This window comes from Xiphophorus hellerii, chromosome 7 (assembly GCF_003331165.1).
Source record: "Xiphophorus hellerii strain 12219 chromosome 7, Xiphophorus_hellerii-4.1, whole genome shotgun sequence".
Classification (NCBI taxonomy): Eukaryota; Metazoa; Chordata; class Actinopteri; order Cyprinodontiformes; family Poeciliidae; genus Xiphophorus; species Xiphophorus hellerii.
In genome coordinates this window covers 25,050,560-25,063,835 of record NC_045678.1, presented here as the reverse complement: position 1 = coordinate 25,063,835, position 13,276 = coordinate 25,050,560, and the positions used below count along the sequence as shown (strand labels likewise).

The following is a 13,276-nucleotide window of genomic DNA, read 5'->3' as shown; positions in this document are numbered from 1 at the left end:
TGTTTAATATGTGCAAACTACTTATCAGTTATACTGGTTACACAATCCCAGATTTCCGTTTTTCTGTTTTAAACACAGAAAATAAATTGCTTTAAATAAATTACACCATCTGATAAGTAGCTTACTTAAACTATTTCTTATATATACTTTGCAGCTGACATCAGAATATCCTTATAGTACACACTGATGGTTTGTGAAGCGAGTGAATGTAGATACAACAAGAAGCTTACAGTGTTGCACACAAGACAATGGCGTCACAAGACAGGAAAGACTTTGCCTGATCTCACTTAAGGATGTTCATAGAGTGTGTGCAACTGGAGCTTGAACAAGTGCACTCAATTTCTTGACACACTTGAACATTATTGACGGCATTTGTGCAGCATTACTCATTTTTTATTTACAGTGCTGTTTAGATCACGTCAAAGATAAAATGTGGACTTGTTGGGTTTAATGTGCATTCTGACCATCTTCGTACATCACATATCACATCACACAGACCACACATGACACACTGGAAACTGAGAGTTGCATATCTGTGCTGTGTTATTTGGTGGTCCGAAAACAGTGGCACAAACTTGTGTCTGTGGTTATCATTAAGTGGCTCCACACACTTAGTGTTTATAAGTGGTACTTGGAAGTTAATTTAATTTCTTCCCTTTGAAGAAGGTGAATGTGTGCCATGAGGAATCCCATAAAGCAACAGCAGCAACATGCAGCTTCAGATCTGTCTTTTGGTTGACTTTACCTTCAACCTGTCAGTTGTCATGGCTGCAGACATATAAAAAGCTATGTCCATTCTGGAAGTTCATTTTAGACCTAGATCTTCTCTTTCCTTACTATAACTAGAACATGTATTCTTTGAGGGATGTCATAGTTGTTTTCAGGGTTATACTTTATTACATAACATAACAACATTGATGGGAGGATTTACAAAGTATCAGTTAAACCTGCTCTGTCTTATGTGCAACATGACAGCTGCTATAAATAAATATTGAAACTCCTTAAATGCCCTTCAAGAAGGCACAAAATCTGCAAGTGCTGAAATATTATTTGTTGTTTTGAAATAAATCTGTTAAATTTCTACACTTGTGTGTATAGATAGTGCTCCAGCGACATGAAAATGGCTGGATTCAAGCAATGCCATCAGTTACTGATTGTACTGCTTAGTGTATGAATTGTTTAAAATATACAAAGCAAATCAGAATTTCAAATAGATCTTATACCAATAAAGCTAAGAAGAAATGTTACTTTCTTTCTGAAGCAATCCTCTTTGCTAAGTCAGGCTGAGTTATGACTATGTTCCATAGTCTCCAAAGAAGGGTGGTGTGTGGCAGCTCCAAGCACCTCCTGCATGTGCACGCTCTACACCGACCAACACAGGTTTCCGTTTGCCACATCAAATGCGTCACACTGTCCTTCCATGACTTCTCTGCAACAAAAAAACTGCAGTCCATGACAAAAAACATTGGGGCATTTGTCTGTCTTTTAATTCTTAAGTCTGGTGACTTTTAATGTGTTTTTCTTCATTTGCATACGCTGACCCACTCTGTTATCCTGCACTCTTCACAGACCACGTAGCAGCACCAATGAAACTTGCAGTTGCAGCGTTCGCTACGCGTCTGCTGCAGGATGTTGTGGCCCCTCCCACAGCACAGGCTCTCACAGTTGTCCATCCCTGGACTAGTCTTGTTGCAGATCCGGCCCTGTGTGCCCGCCGAGTCTGAGGTAAGGTCCCTGTCACAGAAATCAGGCGACTTCTCAAAATACACTAGCTCCCTGATGTTAAGTCGCCGGCGATGTGAGTGGTGGTTCTCTCGATGACTGTGATGGTGGTTGTGGTTGTTGTGGTTATTATGGTTCGAATGGTCCAGCTGGCCGTTATTCCTGTTTTGAGCTTTGATAAGGGTGGCAATGTGGAAACGCTCTTTTAGGATTGAACCCACCAGCCGAAACTCTGGAGTGACTTGCCAGCAAGTCTTGAGCTGGCAGCTCCCTGACGTCCCGTGGCACTTGCATTTCCTTCTCATGTTGTCAAGCACCACCTGGAAGACAACAGAGGATGACAGGAAGAGGAAATGGGGAGGAGGGAGAAAGAGAGGAAATGGTGTTGGGTGAGGGATAGGAAGAACAAGAATAAGGTTGATTAATGATTTTCTTCAATGCTTTTGGCTTTTAATGTTTTAGACACTAGTAAATAGATGCAAATGCTTTTTATTGGAGGTTTATGTGACATAGCAACACAAAGCTGAGCATGATTATCAGGTGATATAACAATTATACAGAATGTTAATTTTGCAAATACAAATTTGAGATGTGTAGCGATTATTTTCATCCTGATACTCCTAAATAAAATTAATGTTGACCAAATTGTCACCTACTTAGTAAATAAGTCCAACTATGTGTAACTTATTTTCTATATAAATAGGCTGCACGTGATATTTGAATACCTCACACATAGCAAATAATATACAGTATGTAAGGATGAAGTTTAGGAGAATATTAAAGCTGAGTTAGGTCAGAAATCAATATGTCCAGGCTTGAACATTCCACAGAGCACTTTTCAATCCAACAAAGGAAAGAGTATGGCACAACTGTAAATCTACCAAGGCATGATTGCCCACCAAGACTTACTAGTTAAGTTAGGAAAGCATGAATCAGAGAAGTGTTCCAGCTGTCCATGATAACTCTGGAAAAGCTGCAGAGATTTATAGGTCAGCTGGAAGAATCTGTTGACCATTACTCATGCACTCCACAAGTCTGGTTTTATGAAACACTGGCAAGAAGATGACTGTTGATAAAAATAAGCCACAAGACATTCAGATTGCCACAAGCCATGTAGGTCACAAAGCAAAAATGTGGAAGCAGGTGTTCTGGTCAGATATGACCAATATTTAACTTTCTGGAGAACATACAAACCACTTTGCATGGAAGGAAAGTAAGTATATAACTTACATATACTTGTCTTAGTATATATAAGTATAGAGTATATTGCCCTGCAAGTAGGGATACTGGATTGATGAATGGAGATAAATAAATTGTAATCTTGAAAAAAATATTGTTTTCCACAACCCATGTAAGGGACAACAAGATGCAGTAAAGAATGTGCTATTGGCAGATGAACCATAGCTGAACATCATCATTATCGGGCTGTGAATATCATCATGAATGGACATCCTCAATTAAGCTTATGCTTAATTGTTTCTGATTTTAATTCAAAACATGAAAAAAAAACATGCATACTTTTTTCACTTTTCTACCTTATCGAAAATGTATAAATAAAATACATTTTATTTATTGTTACATATAATGTAACAATAAATAAATAAATTGAAGGTTATAATAGTAAAATCAGAAAATACTTTTGCAAGGCAGCGCATGCACTGTATGAGTTGTGTGTTTTTTCCTCCTATGTATGCTTAATTCCTTAGAAACCATTACAGAAACAGACAGCTCCCCAGTAGGAAATCCAGGTGGTCTGACTCTGAGTATGTGGTTAAACCTACTGATATCAAATAACACAGTAGATGCAGGTATTACCCAAACAGACAGCACTGTCATTATTCATCGTTTGGCATGAAATAATGACTCCAGGGATGACCCTCATGTAACAGCATTGCACACATAAGGGCTTTGTGGTATTTACATATTTTCACTTTAATGGTTTAAGAGGATGCCAGACGCAGTCAGGGTTCATCATAAAAGTGCAAAAGGCTCTGATAATGCTGGTTAAACTACACTTTGACACACAAACTATCATGATGCTTGAAAATAATTTTAGGTGACTCAACTCAGGATCCTGATGCATAAATATAACCTCATTCATTTCATTTGGTGCACAGACATAAACAAACAGAAACAAGTCCTACAAGAGCCATGTCCATTTTTGTAATGTTTGCACATATGTGTGTTGGTGGGTGTTTATCAGTCAGCACCAGTCCAAAACTTTAAGATCCAATTACCAACAGGAACACCAGGCCACCCAGAGTACTGACAGATGCTACTGCTGCCGCCCCTATCAACAGACACAAACACACACACACAAACACACACGTCGGGCACTAAAGATATTGTAAGCAACAAAGCTCAGAGGCTTGTAGAGAAGTACTGCCCTTGCCTGTCTATGAACTACTGATGCATTTTCATTTTCCTTCTCATTGTGCCAAAAACAAAATTTTGCAAAGTTCTGCATGTTCCCAACAAATGTGCTAGATGTTCTTCGTGATAACAAATGGCTTGCAGCAATATCACAAGCAGTCATGGCCATGAAGTACAAAATACACCCTTTCACTATGATAATATAGGAATAAGCATGCAGTTCCTCATGAAGTAACTTCAGAGAAAGTGGGAGAAAGTCACATGTTTAATAACTGACCAACTTAAAATTTTACTATGGCAATTTTGTTTTACATTTTTGGGGTAATTGTGCCACTGGTTTCTTTGGTTCTACCTGTTGTTTTATTCACTGTTAGAACAAACAATTCAATTCTCCTGCTTAGGTTTCTGGGTCAGGGCACACTAGCAGATCTTCACAAAGTGTCAGTCAAAAGATATATTTGTTACTTAAATTACATTTACAGGTAAATTGTAGTTCCTGTTTGGAGATCTTTATTTCACCATCAGTTGAATTATTTCGAGTGGCTCTCAGAAGTGTACATACTTGTCTTACGATGGCAAATTTTGGCAAGTAAAAATTTCTCAAAATGTTGTGTTTATATGACTTGTTTTTTGAATATATAATTAAACTGAAAAAAAAAAATTAGAAAAGAAATAGAAAAAATACAAAAAGATTCAATAATCTAGTTGCATATATGTCCACATCCTTAAATTGATGCGTTGTTGAAGCACTGTTTGATTCAGGTTAGGTTGTTTTTCTTTTCTTCATGTCATTCTTGTCTTTAATCTTACTGCTCTGGATTTACCTGGACTTATTCATGTATCTCTGGATGGGTTCTACATGTAACAATCTCTCAATATAGAGAGGGTTGATGCATCACTTGCACTAGCAACCAAAAACCACTGATTCATGCTCATGAGGAGGGATTTTCTTTTGCAGAAGATTTGTCTAAGCAGGCAAATAATCCTAAGATCTGCACCCGGTTTAACTGATATGTTTATTTTGATTGTACACAATACATATCGCATTAAACGTAGAAAAAAAGTTAAATGATGTTGTAGTTTTAAGTCCCAATAATCTGACGTTAAGATTTTTTGTACACTTTCAAGATCCAGTTGATCAATTCAGTTTAAGTCAAAAATACTTCATTGTTCCTATGGAAAATTTAATATTGTTATATCATCTAAGTACAAGCTATGCTAGATTTTAAAAATGCTGACATTATCTTGAAGAGTGAATGCTGTAATGATCATTTAAAAGATGGCAAAATATTTTTGTATCATTGCATGATTTGGTTACAGTTTGTTGAGATAAAAAAAATAACACACAATTGCACTTTTTGTGTAAACAATGTTGTACCGATTTAGAGGTATGAAAGGAAAGTTTAAAGGAGTTGTGATCAGTGGAGAGTGGATAATAAAGGCTGTAAGATTTTAGGGTAAACAACAGTAAAACAGTTCAAACAGCACTTGCACTGAGTTTAGAGAGCAGCTTTGCAAGTTTTTAGAAAGAGTCAGAGGCAACCCCAGAATCACAAACGTCCGGGCCTTAAACACACAGCAAAGTCTGTAATCATGAAACGCTCCAGCCCACTTAAACCTTAGAGAGACAAACTGACCTAAGAGTCATAATTGCATCCACATTGCTACTGTTTGATGACGGGTCATTCACAGCGGGAGAGGGGGTTCAAAGAAGAGTAGAACTAAAAAAAAGAGCTTCTGTACAGTGTTATTTAGATCTTTCATATATAAGACAAAAAAAAAATATTTATTGTTTTTTTAAAATAAGGTTGAGGAAGTGTTTTTTTGTGATGTATTCTGACTGATCAACAAATTTAAAGCTTTAATGATCTCCAAGTCATATTTTCAGAAAGATATGTTCAGAGAAAAGATTGTCCATCATAATTGTCCTTTATGATGGACAATTCAAATAAAAAGTGAAATACTCACTGGACTGCAGCAACTTTGCCCATACACAATCCTGTTTGGTAGCACATTTCTGACTAGAATAACTCGGCACAAAGCTGCTTCAAATGCTTTTGGCTGGTATTTGCAAAGCAGCCAATCCTGGAGCTGCATTTATTTTTCTTGATGCTGATTGGCGGTAGTCCCCAACAAAGAAAATAAGGAAGACTGTAGATAATAACTTCTGCAGAGATGGTTTCCACTGTGTGTATTAATGCATGTTGATCTATTTTTGGTGTTTAAACTACAGAGATAGATAGGTATAAGCATTTTCAGAGGGAGTCTCAAGCATCTCATACACTATACATAAACTGGTCTCCAGGCTGCCACAGACTCTTTGGGTCTGACAAAAAACTGAGACAATATATATCAGACAGAGGCACCACAGCAACAAATTTCACAATGAATAGCAAAGCAATGACTTGATAATAATGTTACCCGATCTGAAACCATGTAATACAAACTCTGTCTGCATTGATGAAAATGCCCTAATCTCGGCATGCCAAATACTTTTAGATCTTTCATATATAAGACACACTTACACACTTTTTGACATTGCAAAAAAATTTAGATTTTTTTCTGGTTGTATCGGTAAATAATTTTTATTATTTACCGATACAAATAAAATAAGTTTTATTTGTACATTTTAATTACTTAAAATGCAAAAATAAAATACATTGTTTGATTAGTCAACATGTGTGGCACAATAAGAAGTAGTGTGGCTGCAGCTAATGCCAAAGATAAGCTGAATCAGTACAATTCTTTATGCAATAAAAAAATCCTTCTGTTAGAAAATAGTTCACAAGTTAGATCGATGTTACTTGCTTCCATATGATTATGTGCTACTGGTTACCACAACCATGCATGAAACAGTAGGAAGTCATTAGTTGACCCTTCAATTGACTGTCTAAGCCTATTACCAACAGTTTCACAATCATCTTGATAAATTAATTCAGTTACAAAACATCAAATTATGAAATAAGCAATCCAGGAATTCCTTTAATAGTCAATCAAGACTTGATGTTTAATCTAGTTTTCCATAACAACACAGAAGAAAAAGCACATTTTTAATCAAGATGGACTAGTGGCAGAATCAGACTCGGATATGATTTCTGCCAAACAGCTAAGCAGAACAGATTACTTTCAGTGGAACATGTACCACAGGCAAAGGGAATGCTGCATTTTATATCTTCGAACTCTGCACGTCATAGCCAATTAAGTTTATAGTCTCTTCCTTCACAGCTGAGGTTTGGACTTGAGTGGAAATACAAAAAAACTGTTCTTTCAAAATAACAGAAATTACATCTGATTTCAATTTTTACACTTCTGCCAATGTGTCATCAAAGGAATACCATCTGTTAGATCTTTTGTGGGATATATTTGTTAATTAAATCCATTGTTAACATATGCACACCCTACGCCCTAAGCGGGCAAAGTTTAAAACAGAGTCTGCAAACCCCATAAACCTCAACAAAAGAAAATAACTGTGAGTGAAATGTGCTCTAGGTGTTTAGGAAACACTCTTTTGGCATGTAGATGAAAGACAAAAAAGGTAAAATTTGGGCCATTAACAGGTGACAGGAAATAAGGAAGCTGTCTGCTCTCGCTCTAATTGAAGTGGTCTGCCTGTAAAACATGTGATTTGATCCATCAAACAAAGAGCATTAGCTATGAGTATCTAGTACAAGAGGAAACAAAGACATGGGCTAAAATTGGATGACTGATCAAACACTTCCTGTCTGAGCTAAAAACTTTGTGGCTTTATATTTCCCGACAGAGCGCATTCAAAGACTCGAGGAGGTTGATTGAAGATCACAGGAAAGATTGTGATTTTTAGAAACAACAGAAAAAGTCCTGTTTCACATTATCTGTACCAATGAGTACGTTACACAAGTTTGAAGCAAAACCAGAAAATCAGTTGCAGAGTCCAAAAATGAATCCTAAAAATATTGACATTAAATTTAGGACAAATGGAAAATGAGATTACAGGCCAGGTTGATATGTGTGTGTTGGCATTATCAGCAATTACCTCTACATCTAACTGATACCCTATCAGCTCTCAGATATTGTTGTCTACTGTTACTTGCAGTTGATATTTAATGTAAACAACCTGTAACATAAACAGATCCCAAGTTTCTCATTTTTCAGTTACCGGTATGTGTTCTCTGCTGTGGCCTTTGGTGTCAAAGATGTTTTGAGGTACTGACTATTCTTTTGGCTAATATATTAAGCAGTCTATCACTATAACAGAAACGATAACTTGGTATATTTTGTTAGAATTATGCTTCACCCTTTCAATAGATTTCCAATCAATTGTAGGATCATTTAAAGCTTTTCTGCTTGCTTTTTACTAAAAGTGTTTTCACACCTGATAGTCCGGTTCCCTCGGTGCGATTGAGGACCAAAATTGCAGCATTTGTACATTTTCAACTGGTCCGATTCGCTTTCGCACTGAACTGTGTCAAACAGTCCAAACAACCTTTTTACTCCCTTGCCTTTTTACTCCCTTACTCTCTCCCTTGCCTCCAGAACCACTGAAGGAAATGACACGAAAACCTCTGGACAAGACATTGAGTCCAAATTCCTTCTTCACGAAATGAAAACAAAAATTGAGTGGCATCAAATTTTAGCGGTTGTGGGATTTCTCTAGTATGAGGGCCTTTGCTTCCTCTTCACTACACATCAAACAACGAGCCATTTGTCCAGCTAGCATAAGACAAGCACTTTTGTTTTGTTTGCATTTCCCCATTTCCCCTGCTGCTAATATGGTGGAGCTAACTTGGGAGGTCTGTGGACCAGAGTTCAGCTGAAGACTGAAGATCCAAGTCCGAGCTTTGGGGAAAATAAGCCTCGCATCGCAGAAGCAGGCGTTAATTCACTAAATGGCTGCAATGGGAGATCCAAAGATTCACCATTAAATTCGTAAGGCACTTTAATTGATTACAAATGATCTCTCGTGATCTGGTTTCTCAATATCAGGGGTTTAATTATCTGTACAAAATATGATCCATGAAAAACATAAGCAGATATAGGCAAAGTAAAAACACCTTTTACTCTGCCTATACACTACAAAGAAAGTCAATTGTGTACCATATTTAGAAGACATCTGGCAGCTTTTAATGGGCTTAAGAGAGTTGACAGAGGCATCTATAAAACAACCCCAGACAGAGATCAAATACAACATATTGGTGGCAGACTAGGACTGGAGGCGACATAACACAGTAGACCAAAGGAAACTGCATACAGGCCACAGAGTAAAATGAAGGAATAGCTGGATTAAGAATTGCATTTCAGAGCCCTGCAGTTATGTGCCTATGAAAAATTTTGGATGCCTCTTGACAATAGTCAGTAATTACAGTGATGATTTTTCAGAACATACAAACTTAATGAGGCAGTTCGGTTCCTGCATGCACTTGCCTGTTGCAGCTATTTCGTAACATATTAAGACTCAGGACTGCAGTATGCCAAAGGAAAAGTGTTGGTACGCACTATTAGTTTTGTCACTTCAATTAAAGTTTGAATGAGTCAATGGGCAACTCCACAGTTATGAATCAGGAGGTGATGACCAGTAGTGAGAATATGAGGAAAACTCCAGCAGCATGACAAAGGCCTCACAAAACATTGAATGTGGTTATAATTAGTCTTTCCTGACAGCTAATTTCTTTAAGCAGTAAATGATTGTGCTTCCCACCTTAGACTAATCTGAACCCGACAAGGTAATGTGGTTGTTTTTCTAAGTGATGTTTCAAATTGACAATTAGGACACATTTTATAAGTTGCAACATAGGATGGCTGCAGTAAATTATGTATTCTGCATATGGAATCACAAACATTGAGCAATGTCTTTGACAATAACCAACCACCTCTACTGTGCCAGTAAAAATTAACCTCTTATTCCTAGTGTAGCTTGCTGCTTTAAGTTTGATCATTGCACTAAACCCTGAGTCATTAACATGAACCTCTTTTGGGAAAATCCTAATCTAATGTCTGCGTGTCCCATGGTCGACCCCTCTTCACAGATAAACAGCTCAGACTCCATTCGCAGCCTTGTGTTTGCCAGTTCAAAGGAGATCTGCTAAAGAACCCTAAAGCCCAACAGAAAGCCCAGGCAAAATCAAAGCACACAAACAAATCCCACAGCAACACATTAAACCCAGACATCACTTTAAACAAATCAAACGCCTTGCTTCAAAAGAGCAGCTAAGCACGCGCATATGAATACACATGCTGACACAATGACATGCAGTTACAGGGCAAACGTATACAGCTATGCAATCTTAGACTGTGTGTGCAGTTGTGTCTATGTATGCAGCATTTACTCACTGTTAATGAGTATCCCCAGCTCTCATTTAAAGACTCTAATAAAATGTTATTACAGACATAAGCACTTCCACCTGTTGAACTTTTACTGTGCATCATTTGCCTCTCCACATACTCGTGTGTGTGCATGAGTAAAGCAGACACATGTACTCTACTAGTATCTGCACAGTATGTGTGAGTACAGATCTCCTTGTTCTGTATCTTCAGAAAGGGCCTGCACGCCACCGAGGATATAAAATGTCCTCAGAGAACTGCAGGAATAGTACAGCACTACAGTTTCTTGATCAAACAGTCGATTCCTTTTGTGTGGTTTCTGAGTAAGTGAATTAACCTGAATTGCCTCTTATGAGCAGTTTATCATTGCTCATGGGTTAAATTAGCCATTAAACGTTCTAGGAGTCCTAGTTTTGCTGGTTTGGGCAGATCTCAAAGGGGTGCCGTTCAAATTCATTATGACTTGCTAATAAATCTTACAGAGCCCCAGTTAAATCTGTGTTAAGCCCTCACATACACAAAGTTAGTCCTTGATTGCTTTAAAACATCTGCTTTACAAAAACAAGTTTTTCTATTAAAACTCCTCTAAAGTGGCTGATTAACTTTAATCACCAGCTCTTTCCGTTGTTGAGGAGTTTGGCATTTTGGTACAAAGCAATGCTCTCATTCACAATATGACTTGTCCTGCAAAAGTGTTCACATCCCCTGGGTGTTTTTATTTTTTATTTTTCTCACATCACAACCACAGACTTCAGTCTAAATCAATCTAATGCTAAGCAAAAATACTAACACAAAGAGGTTTATGAAGGTGTAATAGATGGATTTTTATTGTTTTGTTCCCCCCAAAAATATGAAAGAGAGTGTGCATTAGTATTCTACACTTAATAGTATTCATAGTCAATTCCAAATTGACTCAAGCTTCATCAAACATGATGGAGAAACATTCATTTTAAGTCCACAGATTCTTAACTGGATTTAGGGCTGGACTTTGAGCAACTTTAAAACACTTATATGCTTCGATTTTAACCATGCCATTGTAGCTCTATTCAGTGTTGACCCATTGCAAGGTAAATTATTGCTCCGTATTCTGTTTGGTTGTCTTCAACCCCTCCATCACTCTCAGGAACCTCTTATGTTTAGTGTCACTAATATGCAATGTATAGATTCTTGCTTGCAGGCCAGAAAGTTCAGCATTTATCTCATCTAACCAGAGCACCTTCTTTCACAATTTACTGCACATGGTGTGTGGTAAATTGCAAACTGGTCTTTAAATGGCTGTCTTTCAACGTCTTTTTTTTTCCACCATTGTTTGATAAAATACATATTTGTTTAGTGCACTTGTCTCCTAACCCCGACTGTTTAGATGGATGGCCGTATCTCTGTGGGTTTTCTATTGCACTATACTCTTTCCATTTTCACATAATGGATGGAATGGTACTTGATGAAATCTCCAAAGCTTGGGGTGGTGTTTTCAAACTTTACTCCTGACCTGTCATGATGCACTGTGTTTTATTTTGGTATATCAGAGTAAAGAGTCTGAATACAACTGCACACCACAATTTTCATTTACATATGTGTAAACATTTATTACAAGCATTAATCATTTTTCTTTCACCCCATAATTAGGTTCTAGGTCATGTTCATCTGTCACTAAAATACAATGGAGTTAGTGATGTAAGATAGCAGAAGCATGAGTACTTCTCCAAGGCGCTGTTTATTTATATAGATGATCGTTTTCACTGTAAGTAGTTTGCTTAGATTGTAATCACACTTGACAGTTGTTCAACGTCCTTCAGTGGAGTAAAAATGAAAATGAATATTCTCTCTTCAACTTTAAAGGCAAGTCAAATTTGACTTAAAAACATAGAAGAAGAAAAAACTGGGATATAAGCTATCACTCAGATGTCAAGCTACAAGCTACAGATATTTATGCAACAGTGGTAAAAAGGAGTTGAGACAGGTAGCTGCCTTGCTGCAAAGCTGCAGCCTTTCTTTCTCTTTGCTCCCCTGCAGTCTGGACCTGATGGTAAATCATAATTACCAAGACGCTTGCCAGTAACACAGCAGACTGTTGTGTAGCCAGCACTGTCACCACCTGCCTACCTAATGAAAAGACAGGATTCAACAGAACCTTGACATGGCTCTTAAATCTGCAACATGAACACACAGAAGTGTGCCAAACATTTATTTTTGAAGTGTGCTCTTTAAATGATAAGGATACTCCGAGGAGAAAAAAAAAACAACTATTTAGCCAAGACATTTATTGCCTGCTTATGTTTTATTGACTTCAAACTGTGAACTACTGAACAGCCATGTGTGCAGCTTAGAGCTGCTTAACAATAGAGGGAGGCTGGGCTGTCTGTGTTTGCAGCAAAATGGATGTGGAATGGATTTTTTTCAGCACTGAAAAGCAAAAAATATTGTTTTAAAACCTGTTCAAAACTTGTAGTTTACGTAATAGAGTTATTTATATGATGCCACAAATTGTCTTTGTCATTTTTAGTTTCAGCCAGAGAGCGGTTGGAGGAGGTAGAGTAGGGGAGAAAGAAATGAGGGAAGGAAGGGCGAATCTCTTTCTACTTTCCGCCCCGCTGTTTGAAGTCTAAAATCTTTTGCAGGGTTTTAAACATCTGTTTCCAAACTGCCAGCAGTCACTAATTAGGGATAAAAACAAGACGGGACGTCGTGAGAACCCTCGGGTGGGCATGAGGCAACATGCAAACCCCGTGAAAGGAGAAAAAAAATGAGAAAAAAAAAAAAACCACGACATTCCTCTGCTTAAAGACTACTGTTCTGAAGGGGGGAGTGGGACAGGGGAAAGACCGGGCTGTAGGGAGGTGAGGTGGTGATAGCAGTAGGTTGCTGGAAGGAAAAGACACAAGAG

At 37.6% G+C, this 13,276-nt stretch overlaps 1 protein-coding gene across 1 annotated transcript in view; it reads right to left on the bottom strand.

The window, feature by feature from the left end:
* Positions 1-1,053: 1,053 nt before the first annotated feature.
* Positions 1,054-13,276, bottom strand: part of wnt10a (wingless-type MMTV integration site family, member 10a) — a 29,513-nt gene continuing 17,290 nt past the window's right edge. The window contains exon 4 of the mRNA XM_032568149.1: positions 1,054-2,042. Coding sequence (XP_032424040.1) covers positions 1,524-2,042 — 519 coding nt within the window. The 3' untranslated portion in view covers positions 1,054-1,523. The remainder of the gene's footprint in view (positions 2,043-13,276) is intronic.